Source organism: Sinocyclocheilus grahami, unplaced genomic scaffold, assembly GCF_001515645.1.
Source record: "Sinocyclocheilus grahami isolate Dianchi unplaced genomic scaffold, SAMN03320097.WGS_v1.1 scaffold347.1, whole genome shotgun sequence".
Taxonomy (NCBI): Eukaryota; Metazoa; Chordata; class Actinopteri; order Cypriniformes; family Cyprinidae; genus Sinocyclocheilus; species Sinocyclocheilus grahami.
In genome coordinates, this window is record NW_015505526.1 from 310,587 (window position 1) to 330,306 (window position 19,720).

Consider the following 19,720-nt stretch of genomic DNA (forward strand, 5'->3'; position numbering starts at 1 on the left):
ACATGTTTTACCTGTACATACTGGTGACGGAGCTCCTTCACTCTGTCGCTGTTCCGTTCAAATGGCACATTGTACAAGTGTTTCATGCGCATTTCATTCCTCCTGAGCACTCGGTCAATTGTAGCGACTGAAACAGATTCAATATTCCCAAAGATGTCGTCATCCTCTATAACCCCTTCCTCTTCCTCTTCCTCTTCCTCTTCCTCTTCCTCTTCCTCCCCGCACCCTCACCCTCACCCCTCACCCCTCACCCCTCTTCCATGAGGCTGACCTTTCATTTCTGTGTCACAGTATTGTAGAAATGGTACACACTATGTCCTGCTTGGTTCATATATGATTGTAAAACCTATGTACTTGGCCTCTTCTTCCCCTTCCCCTTCCTCTTCCCCTTCCTCTTCCTCTTCCTCTTCCTCTTCCTCTTCCTCTTCCTCCCCGCACCCTCACCCCTCTTCCATGAGGCTGACCTTCCATTTCTGTGTCACAGTATTGTAGAAATGGTGCACACTATGTCCTGCTTGGTTCATATATGATTGTAAAGTGGGGGTTTATGGGATTCAGCTCTGACAGTGATTGTAGAGAAGTGGCTTATCATTGGTTGCAACTAATGCTTCACACACCCCTTCTCATCAGTGAAAGTTGAGATTCACCTGAGAGAAATTGTTCAATTTAGGAGACATTTTCAGGAAAAAAAAGATTTTAAAAAATTTGTAAAATTTGCTTGACAGATTTTGACAACTAGTTCAACATTTTTGTATGTAATGACTCAAGCAATGAAATAAGGACTATTAGTTTTATATGGAATGACTATTCGGCATTCACAAGTATAGTTAATTTTGACTGACATGACATAAGCAAATGATAATGTTATAAAACAGCAGAGAGTTGTATGAAAGCAATTGATGCATGTCCAAAAGCATTTGCAATTTGTTCGAAGGAATGAGAAACTGCTACTATGATGTGCACAAATGACTAAATGTTGTGGAGGTTGAACTAACTGTTGTGCAAATGTAAATAGTGATGTGAGAAATGCACCAAAGCGACTGAGAAAAACTGTAACAACATTAGGTGTAACACACAACCCTAATATACAAAACTGAAAAGAAAAAACTAAGCAGAAACATAGGTATTTCAACAAAAAAACATCAAATTTGAAATGTAACGCATGGAATTCTGGGAATGTCAATTTACGGTTATTCACTGTAAATTATACAGTGAAAAAACGGTATTTACCGTAAAATTAATGTCCAATACGTGTAATGTCCAAAACAGTTTTTCACCGTATATAGTAGGGGAATTTACCATTAACCATTTAACAGGTTTTTACTGTAGCATTTTACAGTCTTTTACCGTTAAATGCATGGTCATTTAGATCAACCAACGATAAACCAGTTTTCTGAAATAGCTCAAGTGTAACTGTGAATCCTATCCAGTCTCTTTCAATCAATATCCCACATACAGTAATGTGTACAGTAAAATTTGTACTTTTGAAATGGATATATGGAATCTGTGTATCATTCGATCATTCTTTTTTGATTTAATATTGAAAGTAGAAAAATGAGAAAACGGCTCATATACAGGCAAGAACTGTCATTCTGACTGACCAAACGGAGAACAACAGATATTAAATAGCCTACTGTTTGAGTTATATAATGTAGTCTTGTGTTTTATTAAAATTTATTATAATTGATATCTCAAAAGGATATGCACTTGTGCACAGCGTGAGCTACTGCGCGCTCGCACTGCAACGCAACTGTTTATAAAATATAATAGCTTGCCATTTCGGTTTGTTTCTCACCAAACCCTCAGTATACCTTCAGAATGCTTGGAATATACGCCACGAGATGCATAGGATTATTATTGAGCATCTTTCTGGTGCATGCCACAAACATGATCCACAGCAAATACTTGTCTTTTAAAAGGCTTAATTTAGATGATTTTACATTAAATGCATCATATAAGTCACTTTGGAATAAATCACAGTAGGCCTATGTATCATGATAAAAAAAGCAACTTTACAGTCTGGAAATACTTTAGGCTATAGCAAATTATTTCACTTTAAGAACCGCTGGTCTACACAGAAGAAAGCCCTGTCTAGACTCTGCCCCAGTAAGCCAGTTTGTTTGACAAAAAAAGATTAAATGTAGTTGCAATAAATGTGTTAAGAATCCATACAACTGTAGCAGTGGAGGACTATTATTCTGCTGCGTGATACTGCGGAAGAACTGATGACGGCACGGTTTGATCTTCGGCTGACCAATCAGCAGAAAGGGGTGTTTAATTCCCGCCCACTTGTAGAAATCCAATATTCAAGCTGTTTATTCATTTTTCCACCCATGAACGAAAAACGAAAATTTAAGATGAATTTTCGTTTTTCAGTTTTTGGGAAAAAAAAAAAAAACGAAAAAGGATCAGTTTTCACATTTTTCTACTTTCAATATTAAATCAAAAAACGAATGATCGAATGATACACGGATTATATGGCATACATAAGAAGTGCAGCCTTCTGCATTTCAATAGAGTAACTGTCATCCAAACTGTTGCCATACTAACAGAGTGCACTGTAATATTGACAACATGACTATCTTGGTTGTAAACAATGACACAAGGACTTTTCATTCTGATGGCACTGATATGTTCAGTGACATAAATACTAACTTTTGAGAGATGAACTAAAAATTTTGAGTAAGATACAGGCTTTTGCAAGTAATCCAGCGTGTGGGGCTATTTGTACGAATTGTTTTGAGAAATGCACATGCTTCTTTGCAAATATTAAGAATGATTCGAGAAATGCACCAAAGCGACTGAGAAAAACTGTAATGATAATAATACTAATAATAATAAAAACTCTATCCAGGGACTGGTTTGATGGGGTGATGTGGGTCAGCTGTGGGGATGCCAGGTGGTCTGAACCGAGACTTTAAAGTGTGCAAAGTGGGTCGCCTCTTCAAATGCTGCAGGAGCTCAGCTGCCTGGCCTCTTGCTCATCTCATTTAAACCCGAGAGAGAGCCTGAGAGATTTGCTGCCTTAGGTAAGGGGGAAGAGGAAGGACAAAGAGAGGGAGAGAAGGTGGGTAGGTATGTGAGAAAGAACCGATGGAAAGCTCAGCTGAAGAGGGGGAGGAGATCAGAGGTCAGATGTGAATTCAACAGAGAACATGGCCTAAAAACCCATACGTTTTGTTTCGGATATATTTGGACTGGGATTTTTTTTTTACTTAGATTAATTTGTAAGAGATGTATATAATGTATATCTTATATATTATCCATTATATTAAGATATTGCTTATATTGTGGAATTTCTTCTTCACATATTTGATATTTAAAGACGTTGGTTGGATAATATAGTGTAAGATTCTGCCCTAAGAAGTTGCTAGTGTGCTTGTTTTATAATGTAAATTAAAAGGCTTATTTTTTTGGCAGATACAAACATTTATATTATATACGCCTAAATTGCACAACAGCCTTAAAGCGCAATTTACTTTGACATAATACAATTATTTTACTTGTAAAACATAAAATCAAAGGGTTAAAAATGTAATTATCACATATCACACTTGCCACCTATAAATTCATAACCACAGTCACAGATACTTTACCCAAGCATTAATATATTTAAATCAGTACAATTTTCTTTTTTTTATAAAATCCTGGAAAATGTCGATGTAGTGTCATACGGTTTAGTGTTTCGATGTGCTTCTTGCACAGCAAGGTTTCATGAAATCTTCCTTTCTAATTTACGTGACAAAGCTTAAATTAAAAGGGGCAACAATCACAATTTTTCGTGATTGAAAGCTATATAATTAATCAAAAACAACACATCAGGTATTATTTGATTTAAGCACGAACCATAAACATTCGATTTTCTCTACCCTTAAAAAATCTAAATAGCCTATAGTCTTTAAAATATATGGACAGAAGTCGTGCTTATTTGACATGGGTGTTAGTGGTTTACATGACACATTGAGCATTTTTAATCAAAATAATCGGCCTAATTTTTAAAGATGATATTGCCGATATCGAGATACATCTCTCGGGAAATGATTGTTTGTTGACTATATTAAGCAAACTTTATTTATAAAGCTTTATGTAAATTGTACATATTAAAGCTTATATTATATAATTTCTATATATGAGTCTATGGCATTTAAGATGTATAATAAACGCAATAAACATGCACTGTGCACACACACACAAGCAAAGAATACATTTGGCGTTCTGCAGCGAAACATCCAAAAGGAGCTGTATAAATTCCAGCAGCTAATCTGCTCATGAAATCCTACGCTAACTTTCTAAAGTTTTACGGACTTTAAACTTCCTTATGCTTTACTTTTTGTAAAGACACGCAGAAAGTAACCTACATTTAATGTGAACCCAAACAACCTCTGTAGTTTTGTTAGCGACAAAGAAAATGAAATGGATTCCTTCTAAAAAAATTAATAAAAGAATAAAAGAATACATTTTAAAAATCGAAAACTTTCAAATCGCAAACTGCAAGGCAGTGATAAGCTAAAGGTCCTCTATTGGCATATTTCGTTTGCACATCATAAGTTTCAAAAGATTGTGTCCCATTTTCATTTCGTTAGATTTTTATTTGAAAGCATTTATGCCATGCACTCCATCTTTATTAGCCTTTTAATTTTTTTAATAAACAAACATGTTAACGTAAATAATGACGAATTTGTCGTTTAGAAATAATGTACCATATTTTGTCTTTTTTAGAACGTATTAAGATAGTATAAAATTGATTCTAAGCACCGAGCTTGGAGGCCTGCAACTCAGTTCGAGTCTTTATAGGGCAAACAAATCTGTTCGCGGAGCTCATAAAGAAACATGTAGAGGCATTAAAACAGTTCCAAAGGCTAATGATTTTATTAACATTCATTTAGACCTTACCTCATTTGAAATCACTGCAGGGAATTCTCCTCAACTTACAGATTTTAATAAACGCGCTTCTATTCAAATGCAATGGCAAACTGGGTTTCCACACTGCCAGAGGCTTTCTGTCGAACTATTAGCATCATTTCAGTCCTTCAATAACATTAATTGCGGGAGGCAGCAGAAGAAAGGCTGTTTAAGTGCTCTGTCACTTGCGTTGGACCTTTCACCTCATCACAGGCTGGAATGCGTCCTCAAGAGCGCCACGGTGCCACATGTACACCTGGAGATTCACCGCGCACAAGCCTCTGGAGGATAAAAAAAGGTGATAAAACAAAGAAAAGTCGTTGTTTTCTGCTTTCCGATCTGGACCTCTCAGCTACAAATATTTAACAACTGATTTATGACTTAATTACGCGCAGAAAATAAACTTTCAATAGGCTAAAGGTGCTTTTTGAGATATCAAAAGTCATGGTTTACATCTTTTAAAATATTAAAGCTAATATAACAAACAAAAATGACAGAGTAGGCAATAAATTCATGTGAGGTTGTTTGTTCTCCTCGTATTTTACGCAAACAATTAAAACCGTACTTTATTGTTTTGGAAGGTCTGTTAAATTGCACAAATCCAGTTTATTTCTGAAGTTAAACGCACCTAAAATGAAGTCATTTCAGGTCTGAGTGTGTTTAATAAAAGTAGATAACCCGTGTCATTTATTTACATCGTTGCAAGAGCTGCGCGCCACGCGCCTCTGACCTTTCCAAATGTTTCATGACATTATATGGAAATCATGCAACTGTTTCAGGACTTGTATTCTTGGTGGTGTTTTAAACATGCTTTATTTTCCATTACCACAGTTGTGGTTGAGTAAATAAAATATGACCTTTTCTGAATCTAATTTCTTTAATTGCGCGCGTATAATAGATTACACGGCCAAATTAACATCGGAAATATTCGTTCGTTTACAAAAAAAAAAATGGTTTGTTGTTTTGTTTCGAATAAAGACAATTCTGCCCCGCTGCTGGGAAGCATGTAGTAAAACATGCTTTGCTTAGTGTTTTCGTCCAGACCATTTCTTATTTCACTAGGCCTATACAACTAGAAACAAGCACATATTGATTGATTACCTGCTGTATTTGTGAACCTCTGCATTGAAATCCAAGGCAATGAATGTAGGAATTATACAAATATTCAATATTTAGAATTTTTCCTTCGCTTTTTTAGTTGCAGGTTGCTCTCTGCGGACTGTGGAGCTGGAGACACGCGGCTGTGTTTTGTGGTTGTTGGCCATGCCCTCTGACTTAATTTTCTAGGGTTAAAGGGTCCTCAATTTGCATACTGAACAATCCCACAGTTCAAGCAATAAACTTTAAATTGGCTGTTGCATCATGAATGATCTTGTCATAAAAAACAAATACGCGTGAATACTTTACTAAACCACATTTGTGTTTTGAGAATAGTTTTAAAACGTTTAAAATGATTTCATAATTGTGTATAAATTGCTTTATTTAGTTTAGAGTTTTTCTTCTAGGGTGAGTAAGAACGCACTGAATTCTAGTTCTGGATTGGTGCCGTCATTTCAAACCAAATAAATATGTCATCCTTGTGATTTTAGCATGAACTATCATCCCAAGCGAAATTGTTCAACCTGAGCGTCCGATTCTGACGCATTGCATGTCAAACCGAGCTCTCAAGTTCGTGTAAAAAGAAACCTCCGATGTTTTGCCACTTACCATAATGCGAAAGCTTAGATAGATTGACGTAAAAAAAAAAAAAAAAGCTGACGCCACTTGGAGGCTCAAAATGATACAAATCTGCGAGCGTAGCCGTTCTGATGGCATTCTTTGCGCATCTTTTGCTCCATGAGTATTTTCTTCAATTACTAGGATGTCAATGGCTCGTTTGGCTCGTCGCTCCGCCCCCCGTGCTTGTCGTAAAGCCGCAGTCTGACGGGAATAAGGCAGAAATAAGAGCGTCCAGGACTCGTCTCTTTCTCCAGGACGCACACACTCGGACATCGGAGAACGCGGTTACGCACGGCGGACACTTGGCGTCTGGCGGCAGCGCGCGCATCCACGGGCTTGTGGCAGCTTCAGCAAACTCGCTCGCGGGCTGAACCATGTCCTTGAGCCCCAAACACTCAACGCCTTTCTCAGTGAGCGATATTTTGAGCCCGATCGAGGAGACCTTCAAGAAGTTTGCAGCCATGGAGAGCAGCGCGTGCCTGGCGTCTCCTCTGTACAGACAGACTCAGGTGTCTCAGGCGAACCTGCAGCAGCACAGCATGAGCCATAACACCTACCACATGCCGCACTCGCAGTTCTCGCACAGCGCCATGGGAGGATACTGCAACGGGACTATCGGCACCATGGGAGACCTGCCGTCCTATCAGGAGAGCATGAGGAACGGCGCGACGGCCACGGCTTGGTACGGCTCGAACCCAGAGCCCAGGTACCCAACAAGTGAGTCCGATCAACAGAATCATCCTGCATGCCTCGACGGATCAATATCCGTAACAAGGTCATGTTATTAAGGCTTTTGTCATTTAGAACCGCAAAGATTTCTGTAATTCTCTCGTTTTCCAAGAAATCAATTAGCCATTTGTTTACACACTGTCAAGCTGTCATATTATATAGAGACGTATGGAATTTGTTCTGAATATATTTCTTTCTTTAGAATACATAACATGAATATCAGAAGCCTGCGCATTTAATATAATTATGAAATATTAGTGTAAATTAATAGGCCAATCTATCTATATATCTATAGAGACCGTAAAAAATATAAGTAAATAAAACGGATTATTTCAGTAGCTATACGTTTTACAAGAACGTATTTAATGCGTTTATTTCGGCCTCAAACTTTCATGTTTAATTCAATGTTACTCGCTGTTTTCTTTCACTATTTGAGAAATGTATTGCAATTTCTAAATGAAAATTGTTTCTAAGTAAATCCTGCACCATTTTTTAGTGTTGAAAGAATTTCATTTAATTATTTTCTCTTTTCGGTTTTGGATTTTAAATCATTTTTGTTTAATTCTCATCTTCATTCGATTTAATTTATAATAGGCCTAGCCTATGTGAACGTTTTTGAACTTTTTCTGTAAAAAAACTGTCAACAATATATAATCGGTTATGGGCTATAAATGTAATATTATTTATTTTTATATTAAATGAAATTAAGTTTCATACCAAATACAACGAAAACACATTCCAGAAACACTCTTTACTCAGAAAGTGCTAGTATATTTCACAAATAAACGGCAAGTAACACATTGAATTAAACGTGACATTTTGAAAAAAAAAAAAAAAGTTGTATTATTTTCTTGTAAAACGCTTTTACAATTTTTTTTTTAGTGTTAGGCTTCCAAACACTGCATAAGGTTTTGAAACTACGCATCTTTGATGTTAAAAGTGACATTTTGAAAAAAAAAAAAAAAGTTGTATTATTTTCTTGTAAAACGCTTTTACAATTTTTTTTTTTTAGTGTTAGGCTTCCAAACACTGCATAAGGTTTTGAAACTACGCATCTTTGATGTTAAATTTAATTAGCCTGTTCTCTCAAGTCTCCAGGTTTATGGGCCCCTCGGCGGGCATGAACATGGGAACATTACCGGGCATGGATGCAAGTAAATCTATGGTGACTTTACACGCGGCGCCGCGGAGGAAACGGCGCGTGCTCTTCTCTCAGGCGCAGGTGTATGAGCTGGAGCGCCGCTTTAAGCAGCAGAAGTATCTGTCGGCGCCGGAGAGGGAACATTTGGCCAGCATGATTCACCTGACCCCGACCCAGGTCAAGATCTGGTTCCAGAATCACAGGTATAAAATGAAACGCCAGGCGAAGGATAAAGCGTCGCAGCCGCAGCAGCAGGACAGCGGAAGCCTGTGCGCGCAGCAGTCGCCGCGGCGCGTTGCAGTGCCGGTGTTGGTTAAAGACGGTAAACCGTGTCAGAACGGCTCCAGCACGCCGACGTCGGTCCATCAGCAGGTGCAGAGCGTGCTGGGCAGCGAGACTTTAGCTTCGGCCGAGGATCTGGAGGAGCTGTCGCCCAGTCCTCCTCTGATGAACAGCCTCTCTCAGACTGACGCCGCGCTCATCGAGTACACCAGCGGCATGGGGAGCTCCAACCTGCTGTACGGCAGAACGTGGTGATATTTCCGCCGGCGAGCATCAACACAGACGATTGAATTTCTTCATTTTTTTTAAAAACAGCATTCGTCTGATGCAGCGGTCTGCGGACCCTCACGTGAATTGTATGGATTGTAACTTTAAATCGTTGTTGAATGAAAACCTTTGGTGCGGATGAGGAGGAGTGTGTGCGATGAAGACTAGTCTAGCGTGATGCCATTAATCCGACATCAGTTTTGTTGCTTTGTAAAATACGAGCTGTAGATGAAATGTTTTGTGTACATATCTAACACTGGACAAAGAATGCTTTCTTGAAGTCTTTTGTAAGTTTAAAAAGAATCAAAATAAATATGAGTGCTGCAAAACTGAAAGAAACCACTTGAATTAAGTGTTAAATCTTTTTTGTTCCCCAATATTTTTTTTTACAGAGCAGCGATTATTATGCATTATAGGTCAAAAATACTAGCTTAATAGAAATAATAATAATAATAATAATAAAAAAATAGCATTATTTCTAGTAATTATAACTCGGACCAAGAAAATCTAAATGGTTAGACTAAATATACGCTAAAAAATTTTTTCGAAGTTGTAAATGAAACTATTTCAGTCTTTCTACTTCAGTTTAATTGTTTTACTTAATGCTTTTTTTTTGCAATTAATTGTGAAACTTTCTAGCATTTCTGACTACATTTAACTGTGCAAAAACGCTTGTTAGAGCTTATCCGAGGCGATTTACATTTTAAAAACTACAATACCAATATCTTTTCGTACTTTTATTTGCTATACATTTTGAAAGCGGTTATATTTTTTCTCATTTTTATCTCAATTCCCACTGAAAAGCCACAATTGATGTTAAAGATTATTATAATTTTTTTTTTTACCGTTCATGAAATGCATTTCTTTATGAAACATTTAATAAGAAACAGTTTGTTTTCCAAATTATTACATATACTTCAATCATTTGTGTTACTGACCTTTATTTTTGCATTGCTCAATCTTATTTTACATGATTTTAACGAAAAACTTGCCTAATAGATCAAAAATAAAACAAAAGCTTGTTAAAAATAGCAGATTTACTCATTTTCGTACATTTTAGTCCACTCTGTATTATTACCGTTTAATCCATTCATTAATTCAAGACTCATTTTAAACAGACTCAATGTCGATCTGCATCTATAATTGGCAAGAAATAAGCTATGAATATTCATTTAAAGATTAAAATAGACAATACAAAAACGGACTCTGCTCACCACAGCTATGAATTAGGAGTTTATAAATCGATCTGCATAAAAAAACTGGGTACCTAACCCATTCCTAACAAAACACACAAACAAAGAAAAAAGCAAAACTCCGCAGTCTTGTCTCTTATGTGTATTTCATAAGTTTTACAGGCATACTCTTAAAAATCAGTACATAAGAACATTTTGTAGGTAAAACAAGAAAAAAAACCTTTACAAATTAATAGCCCAAAAAAGACAATGTATGCTTGTTATAGAAAATAAGAAGCCTTCTTTCACATAAGGCTGAGCGTTCAGTTCCAGTTGTTGCGTCGTGATGGTGGAGGCAACCCATAACCCTGTAAAACAAGAAGAGCTTCCTATGAGCATGAGATTTTACACCTGTGTGTTTTCACTGAAATGAGGCGGCGGTCAGACCTGCTGTTGTCCTCCTCTGTGGCTGTCCTGCTGGTTTTGAGGGGGTCTCCATCCTCCTCGTCCTCTCTGCTGGTTCTGCTGGTACGCGGTGCTCTGGGACTGCATGGCCTGATCCCAACCGTGAGATCCATGCTGGAACCTGTGGAGATCAGAGCACTCGCTTCAGCAAACACAATGGTCACTTTAAACATTCACAGAAGAGAGAGAGAGAGAAAAAAAAAGTCTTCAGGAAGCTTCAGCAGGGAGAGGAAAAAAAATAAAAATATCAACCTGAGCAAGTAGCAAAAAATAGTTCCTGATAAAAAGCACAATTCCTATCGAATGAAATATTTTTAGAGCACATCTAGAAAACAATTCTTTAAATACATTTCCACATTGTTTGCCAGACATTCCAAGACTTACGGATTCATTTCCAGTCATTTGAGAGTACTGTGTAATGCTTAAAAAAAATAAAAAAAAATAATCTAACAGCATCTAATTTTTTATATCTTTTTATTCTAGTAGAAGAGAGAGAGAGAGAAAAAAAAAGTCTTCAGGAAGCTTCAGCAGGGAGAGGAAAAAAAATAAAAATATCAACCTGAGCAAGTAGCAAAAAATAGTTCCTGATAAAAAGCACAATTCCTATCGAATGAAATATTTTTAGAGCACATCTAGAAAACAATTCTTTAAATACATTTCCACATTGTTTGCCAGACATTCCAAGACTTACGGATTCATTTCCAGTCATTTGAGAGTACTGTGTAATGCTTAAAAAAAATAATCTAACAGCATCTAAATCTATCCAATATTTTATATCTTTTTATTCTAGTAAAAAAATAATAATAATCTAACAGCATCTAAATCTATCCAATATTTTATATCTTTTTATTCTAGTAAAAAAATAATAATAATCTAACAGCATCTAAATCTATCCAATATTTTATATCTTTTTATTCTAGTAAAAAAAAAATAAAAAAATTGTTATATTTAGCAAGGATGCAATACATTTATCAAAACTGACAGTAAAGACATTGTTACTAAAAATTTTCAATTTCAAATATTTTGTTTTAACATTATATTCAAAGAATCCTGAAAAAAAATGTATCATGGTTTCCACAAAAATATGAAGCAGCACAACGGTTTTCAACACTCATAACGATCAGAAATGTTTCTTGAGCAGCAAATCAGCATATTTCTGAAGGATCACGTGAAATTGAAGACTGAAGTTATGATGCTAAAAATTCATCTTTGATCACATCAATAAATTACATATTCAAATATATTTAAAAAAAAAGTTAAAAAAAAAAGTTAATTTCACCGTTTTTTGATCAAATAAATGCACCCTTGTTGCGCAGAAGAGCCTTTTCAAAAATCTCACCGACCCTAACATTTTAAACAGTATGTATATTTAGCTAAATATATTTTCACAATTCATTAACCTCCATGACTTATTTGAGGCTTGAATTATCACATTTTTACCATTCCCTGATATTTTCTGGTTTTCCAAGACCACGGAAACCCTAATCTTTCATTTGATACCACAAAAATCTCCAATCCAGCAGTACAAATAATGAGATTTCAGCTCAAGTGGCTTTGAAATGCAAAGGCCAGCTCGTTCTATGATTCCCATTTCCCTCATCGCCATCAAAACTAGTCTAAAGTCTCCCGAATGCTCCAAATAACACGGCTGTAACCTGAGCTTGACCGTAAACCAGCTCACCTACCCAAACATCTATCGTTCTCTAAAGAAGAGAGCTGGACATCAGCATCCCTCATTACTGATGCAGCTCACAATCTTCCTGAGGAATCCATAATCCCTCCTCCAGGTTCCTTGTGCGTTTCATTCGGCTCCGTCCCGAACGGTTAAAGAAACTCTGCTCTAATAACTACTGACCTAAGGTGACACAGGGCCACAATGGGCTGCCGGGCCTAAAAAGTTGAACCAAAAGAAGCTGATTAGTCCCTGAAGTGGTCTGGAGCCAGAATCAATGGCGGCTCTGTGCGGCCCGCAGTGGCCCCCTGCGCACAAGAGACGGTGAAGCGCAACCGCATTAGTGCTGCCTCATTAAGCCCTGCAAACCTCTTTAAGAGAACATTTGTTTAGCACGCAGAGAAACTAATTCAGTCCGGCCCCCCCAGGAAGAACATCAATAACTTGTATCGTACACAGGAAGACCGCTAACACCGGGAGAGGAAAGGTAACTGGAGTCTGTTCAGTCACTTCAGAGTATTTCACAGACGAATCAGTAGATTATTCTAGTGTATCTGCAGGATTATTAAAATCAAATTTAAAGGAGTAGTTCACTTCCAGAACAAAAATTTACAGATAATGGACTTACTCCCTTGTCATCCACGATGTTCATGTCTTTCTTTCTTCAGTCATAAAGAAATTTAGTTTGAGGAAAACATTTCAGGGATTTTCTCCATATAGTGGACCTCTATGGTGCCCGCGAGTTTGAACTTCCAAAATGCGGTTTAAATGCAGCTTCAAACGGCTCTAAACGATCCCAGCCGAGGAAGAGGAGTCATATCTAGCGAAACGATCGGTCACTTTCTAAAACAAATTTACAATTTATTTCGTTTCGCTAGATAAGTCCCTTCTTCCTCGGCTGGGATCGCTTAGAGCCCTTTGAAGCTAGTGGTCGACCGATATATCGCCATGGCCGATATATCGGCCGATATTTGGCATTTTTAAAATATTGCCATCGGCCGATAAGTTTCTGTTTGGCTGATGCGTTCGAGGCAGGACTTTTTTTTTTGCCTGAGCACAGTGCTCACATTCTCCCTCTTGTTCGCGGTCTCGGTTCTGTCTAACAGTTCTGTCTAATACGGACAGAAATCAGTCTAATAATCAGATAAAATGGTTAAACAAAGGAATTAAAATGTATACAAAAAGTATTATAACGATTGCTTTTATATTATTAGTATTATTAGAAAGGCAAACATTATAATACTTTCTTGTTTGCCGTCAGCATTCAGCAAATACGCATTTATATCATTAAAACAAATCTTTGAATGACTAATGAACATTTAATTTCACAAAGCTTGCAGACTTAGTCGGATCCAGTTGTGAGATCTTGTGAAGTGTGCATTTGTGTCCTGCATGATCGCGTGTTCTCTGTGTGACGGTCGATCCGTGTGAATTGAATACGGACAGGTGGAAAGTTTAGCTTCACTGGAGATGCGCGATCGACAAACTTTAAACCCGTAATTTAAAATTATGCTACGCTTTATGCATTTGCCCACTGCCATATTCATGTAATTTCCACTGTGTGCTGTATGTAAAATTAGCGTTACCTTGGGTTTATTTGAAAAAAATATGATTCCCAATGCACACAAACTTCCCAGAATACTGAGTGCCCTGTTGGTTACAGTGTTTATTAAATATTTATGAAAAATACTTTGTTATCTAAAGTATATTTAACATTTACTTTTTAATCCATTTTCAAATTATTTCAAATTTCTTAAACATTAATTAAAATAAATAAAATTATATCAGCTTTATATCGGCCACCCTGCTTTCCAAGATATCGGCAGTCAAAAAACCAATATCGGTCGACCACTATTTGAAGCTGCATTTAAACTGCATTTTGAAAATTCAAACTCGCGGGCACCATTGAGGTCCACTATATGGAGAAAATTCCTGAAATGTTTTTCTCAAAAAACTATTTCTTTGCTTTCTTTCTTTTCTTTACATGAACATCTTGGATGACAAGGGGGTGAGTCCATTATCTGTAAATTTTTGTTTTGGAAGTGAACTACTCCTTAAAGGTATTAGAAGACTAAAATGAAATGAATACTGTATGAGCTGTGTAGGGTAATGTCTATGGTAACATGTTAAACTGTAAAATAACTAAGAAACATGACTTGGAGTTCAGATACAGGTTTTCACAAATAAACTTCACATTTCAGCCTTTAAACCATTTTTTAATAAAAGGGACGAGTCAAAAGTATTAGTTATAATGTTAATTAAAAACCAAATATATCTTGCTGTCTTAATTGTTTGGAGATTTAGAAGGCCTATTAGCTTCTTATCGATCCACTAGTTCACATTTACAAACGCGTAAAAATACGGGCCAATTTTCACCCCGGTCTGAACAGTAGGCGGCACTTTGGAACATATAGCAGTTTCCCTGGTAACAGCTGTATACAAATGCTACTTTATCAGGCATTAAATGAAGGTAAAATGAAAAAAATAATAATAACTTCTATATTTTTCTGAAGACAGTCAGTTCCCTTTATTTAATGCGCCAAGTTGTGACTGTGAAACATGCAGTGCTCAATTTTTTCCTAACTAAATCTAAGACTTAAGGACCCACGGAAACCCTGTTAGTCAGCTTTTGCAATTCGGTAAATTATTGAGTTATACATATTCTATGCATAATCATATACATGTGTAGAGCTGCTATATATATCAGACAATCAAGTTAGAATTCTAATTGAAAGGTGACACTGATGCGGTTTTTCATGTTTAATACTGTAAAGCTGCTTGCTTTAAAGCAGTCTATTGCATAAAGTTTAATAAATAAACAAGTTTACTGGAGAGTCGATTGCAAAGCTTCGCGCATGACTGCATCGCTATGATCAGATGCTTTCCTAACTGCTGTTTTCTCACCACTGTCATGCTTGTTGTGTGTTTATTTTGTTATTTAGAGGAAAGTGTGCAGCATGTATTTCTATCTAAATGCCACTCCCAGCACCGTCAGGATGTTCGCTAACAGTAAAGCGCTGTTTGCGTATATCAGTTTTTTTTTTACCCCTAACCGAGGAACGAAAATAAACGTTGCCTTAAGTATATCAGGACGTTTACACATGACAGCATTTTCTGTTTGTAGTTTAAAAAAACGCGTGTCTTCTTCTATTGGACTGCATGTGGGAGGGCTGAATTAGAGTCTTGCGCTACAGCGCCCCAATGGTCAAACAGTGTTATTGCAGGTGCTTACATTAGGTCACATGAGATCAAATGACTATTCAACAACATTTGGCAACAATTTTTTTATTTTTTATAGTCGATGTTGTCGATAATGTTGAATACTCATTTCAGCCCTAGTATGCTTGTAGAGACACATAATTCAGACCAGCTGGAAATGTACTGTCACAGGTGCACCGTAACCTTCGGGACCAAACATACGTGACCATGAGTACAGAGAAAACATCTTACCTGGGATACGGTGCGGCGGCATTCACTGGAGGTGGTCTGGAATCTGTGAAGATGAAAACAGGCAATTAATTTTATTAGTGGCATTTACTAAAAGATTCCTCAAATTGTGTCTTGAGGAGAGGTGTGACTTTACTTTTCTAAAAGGTCAGACTTAAGATTCCTCTCAGATATTTAAGCAACGGTTGGGTCGAGGTAAAAAATAAATAAATAAAAATAAAATCCACACACTGAAAATTATAGCTCCAAAAACATTTATTTTCTCAAGAAAACTTGTAAAATATCTTCCCAGCTATTTACATTGAAGATGGACTCACCCAGGACATTAAGAAACCAGCTAGAACGTCCTAGCAACTTAAACCCTAGCATTTTAGCAGCAAGTTTTGGATAGGCAAGCACCACTCAGAATATAATAAATAAAAATATCTGATCTTTTTTTTTTTTATCCAATCCATTTGTTTGCTTTAATGCAAAACCTTGAATCTAAAACTACAACGATTTTCTGAAGAGCTGCTACAACTGTCTAAAGATAATATTTCAAACGCTACATGAATCACTGCTGAGTGGGATGTTTTCTATAAAATCAAATTTGTAATCATTTTGACATTAAGCAGCAAAACAACAACAACTACCGCCACACACCAGGCTACAGCGGGGTAAAAGGTCTTAACACTAAATAAATGAGATAGAATTCATTAACCTAATTTGTATCAGATTCCAATTTCAGGGAAAACAGTTTGAGAGATGAAGTAAATTGTGTTGTTCTGTAATATGAACAGGATTTAGTGTTTGGGAGGGGGGAGGGGGATGTCAAAAGTGGCACATTTGCATTTCTTCCCGTGCTAAATGAAGTAAGCATTCATCAGCCGGCACTGCGGCGATCTCAAGTGCTCTAGTTCCAGCGCTGCAGGTCCTTCACAAAGACAGACTTTAAAAAAAAAGTAGCAAGCGGCTTCTTTCCTGATCTGCCGTTGCCAAGGTGATCAGCAGCTGCGGGGCTGCGAGCTGTTTGTTTTATAGGGCAGGAGCAGAGATGAGTGTGTGTGTGTGTGAGAGAGAGAGGGACAAAGACAAGAACTTAAGCCCAAAAGAAAAAGCTGTCATTTACAAATGTAGGCTTGAAGGTGGAGTAACAACGGAAAGAAACCAAAATAATTTCCCTGTTTGGAAGCCAAAGGGATTTTATGGCTTTAAAAAGAATGACCTAGGTTCAATTCAAACAGAGCTTTAATACAGAAAATAATAATAATAATAATAATAAACAACTGCATTTACAGTAATGCAATTATAAAGGAATTCTTTGTGCACAGAGGGATTTATTTAAAAGCTATTTTTTTCTAGCAAGTTGTGTAAAAGTTGTGAAAATCATTCTTTGAGCAAGAAAACAGGACAAAAATCTTAAACAAAAACATTACCTGATTTAATTGACTAAGGCTTAATATAAAAAAAAAAGCGCTGTGGAAAGAGGTTGCATTCAGTTAACTGTTCTCTAGTCTGTGCTCACGAAAAAATCAAACAATTAACTTCCTGAAGTCTATGGAAGTACACTGCAATCAAATTTTAAACGTTGACTGTATTGTACAGTTTGTATTTGTATTTCCTAAAGGCACATTAAAGGGTTAGTTCACCCAAAAATTTAAATGGTCTCATTAATTACTCACCCTCATGTCATTCTTAACCCGTAGGACCTCCGTTCATCTTCGGAACACAAATTAAGATATTTTTGATTAATTCTGAGAGTTCTCTGATCCGCCCGTAGACAGCAAGGGTACTACTACAACGAATTGTTGAATAAAAGTCGTTATTTTTGTTTTCTTCACGTACAAAAAGTATTCTCGTAGCTTCGTAAAATTATGGTTGAACCCCTGATGCCACATGGATTATTTTACCGATCTCCTTGCTACGTTTCTGGACGTTGATTGTGGTAGTACCCTTGCTGTCTATGGGAGGGTCAGAGAGCTGTCAGAATGAATCAAAAATATCTTAAGTTGTGTTCCGAAGATGAACGAAGGTCTTACGGGTTAAGAATGACATAAGGGGGAGTAATTAATGACACAATTTTCATTTTTGGGTGAACTACCCCTTTAAAGTTCTCTCTCATTAAAGGCAGAGTTCAACCTCAGGTTATCCAAGATGTAGATGAGTTTGTTTCTTCATCAGATTTGGAAAAATGTAGCATTGCATCACTTGCTCACCAATGGATCCTCTTGCAAAAGCTGCATGTTTTTTCAAAACAAAAACATCAAGACGTTTTTAACTTGAAACTTTTGTTTCCATTGAAAAATTAATCTCATTTTAATGAGGAGAGAAATATGCACAGATCAAGCACAGTTCACAAGTAAAAATAGTCTAAAACAGTTCTAAACAAAGATGTGGGAGGATTTTGATGTTAGAGACAACAGGAGATGGACTTTTTCCACTGGAGAAAGCAATATTATGTATAGAGGACTCATATTTTGGCCAGAAGCAATGGTTTAAAAAAAAAAAAAAGTCTTGATGGATTTGTTTCTTACAAACGTGCAGCTTTTCACTCCACAAGATGTTAACTGATGGACTGGAGTGGTGTGGATTATTGTGATGTTTTTATCAGCTGTTTGGAGTCATTCTGACGGCACCCATTCACTGCAGAGCATCCATTGGTGAGCAAGTGATGCAATGCTACATTTCTCCAAATCTGTTCCCATGAAGAAAAAATTATTAACATCTTTAATGGTCTGAGGGTGAGTAAATGTTTATATTCTCATTTTTGGGTGAACTACTCCTTTATGCTTTCCCAATGCTTGTACAGATTGCATTTTTTGGTCATAATGGAGATTTAAAGTTGGATATAACTTTTCAAAAAGTGAATGATACTAAACATAAAAAAAAAGAAAAAAAAAGAAAAAAGTAGTTGTGCATTTCAGCTACAGTGTCTTCATCCATCAACTTTTATTGTATACGCATCACTTTAAAAGCAGGACGAGAGACACTTCTGTGGTGATCAACAGATGCTGTCAGACGTCCTAGACGTTTTTAATTCGGCAGCCAATAAACACCTCCAAAAATCCAGTATGAGATCTAATGACCAGAGAGAGAAAGAGGCCGGACCACCCACTTACACCTCCATTATCAAGAACTAATTCATCCCGGCTCATCTCACAACCAGTCAAACGAAAGACGAAATTACAGCCAATTCATCCTGCTCTCAATAAACACCATCCGCAGTCCACACACTGAATGTTGGGAAGTTAAAGCCAGTTGACACAAAGCCCAAATAGGATTACGCATTAAAAACACAACGGTAAACGCTGTTCTCATTAACTTAACACAGGGATTACATCGTCCCAGAGCACAGACGTACACACAGATGGACCCTGATCTCTGTAATGAGCCTGTAATGAACCTCTACAATACAGCTTATCAATATCCATAGAATGAAGACCGCAGGACTGTAATACACTACCTGGTCCTTTAGCACCAGCTGTTTTGATTAGGGTTAACAAAAGCCTTCAGCGTGTCGCGGGAACTCCGCATTGAGCCGACACCGCAGGAGGGAGAGGGAGAAAGACAGCGAGCTGGGAAAAGTTAACGAGGATTTGGTCACTAGCACACAGACACACTCCTTTAGAGAAACGCAGCACCAGCAGAGCGGTCTGAGAAAACGCCATGAGTTTATCAATGCAATGACGTGACTGATGAAAGTGTTGAAGGAGAAATTCAATTGCAGAAGAGCGAACTCTCTTTTTTTTTTGGGTGGAACACAAAAGGAGATATTTAGGAAAATGGTCATGCTGCTCTTTTCAATGAAAGTGAATGGGGCTGTTGAGCAACAAGGAGGACCACAAGAATCTGCATAGAAACTGTGTAAATGACTCATGTACTACATTCTTCAATCAGTAATCACAGAAAAACAAATCATCATGGAGAAAAAAAAAAGAAAAGAAA

The 19,720-nt window shown here is 37.0% G+C and overlaps 2 protein-coding genes across 4 annotated transcripts in view; one reads left to right on the forward strand and one right to left on the reverse strand.

Annotated features, from left to right (window-relative positions):
• Positions 1 to 6,974: 6,974 nt before the first annotated feature.
• nkx2.4b (NK2 homeobox 4b) lies at positions 6,975 to 9,045 on the forward strand. The gene is made up of 2 exons (XM_016229081.1): positions 6,975 to 7,338; positions 8,442 to 9,045. The coding sequence occupies exons 1-2, from the start codon at positions 6,996 to 6,998 to the stop codon at positions 9,026 to 9,028; spliced, it is 930 nt and encodes a 309-aa protein (XP_016084567.1). The 5' UTR covers positions 6,975 to 6,995; the 3' UTR covers positions 9,029 to 9,045.
• Positions 9,046 to 10,360: 1,315 nt separating this feature from the next.
• LOC107548427 (5'-3' exoribonuclease 2-like) overlaps positions 10,361 to 19,720 on the reverse strand; it is a 30,241-nt gene continuing 20,881 nt past the window's right edge. For all 3 annotated transcript variants that reach the window (XM_016229091.1, XM_016229094.1, XM_016229092.1), the window contains 3 exons: positions 15,800 to 15,842; positions 10,660 to 10,798; positions 10,361 to 10,580 (listed from right to left, as the gene is read on the reverse strand). In XM_016229091.1, coding sequence (XP_016084577.1) covers positions 10,536 to 10,580; positions 10,660 to 10,798; positions 15,800 to 15,842 — 227 coding nt within the window. In that variant the 3' untranslated portion in view covers positions 10,361 to 10,535. The remainder of the gene's footprint in view (positions 10,581 to 10,659; positions 10,799 to 15,799; positions 15,843 to 19,720) is intronic.

Bases quoted from the DNA above. Each gene is read 5' to 3' on its own strand.
- nkx2.4b (XM_016229081.1), top strand. From the start codon at position 6,996: ATGTCCTTGAGCCCCAAACACTCAACGCCTTTCTCAGTGAGCGATATT. The intron at 7,339-8,441 runs GTGAGTCCGATC...TGTTCTCTCAAG, and splicing joins AGAGCCCAGGTACCCAACAA to TCTCCAGGTTTATGGGCCCC.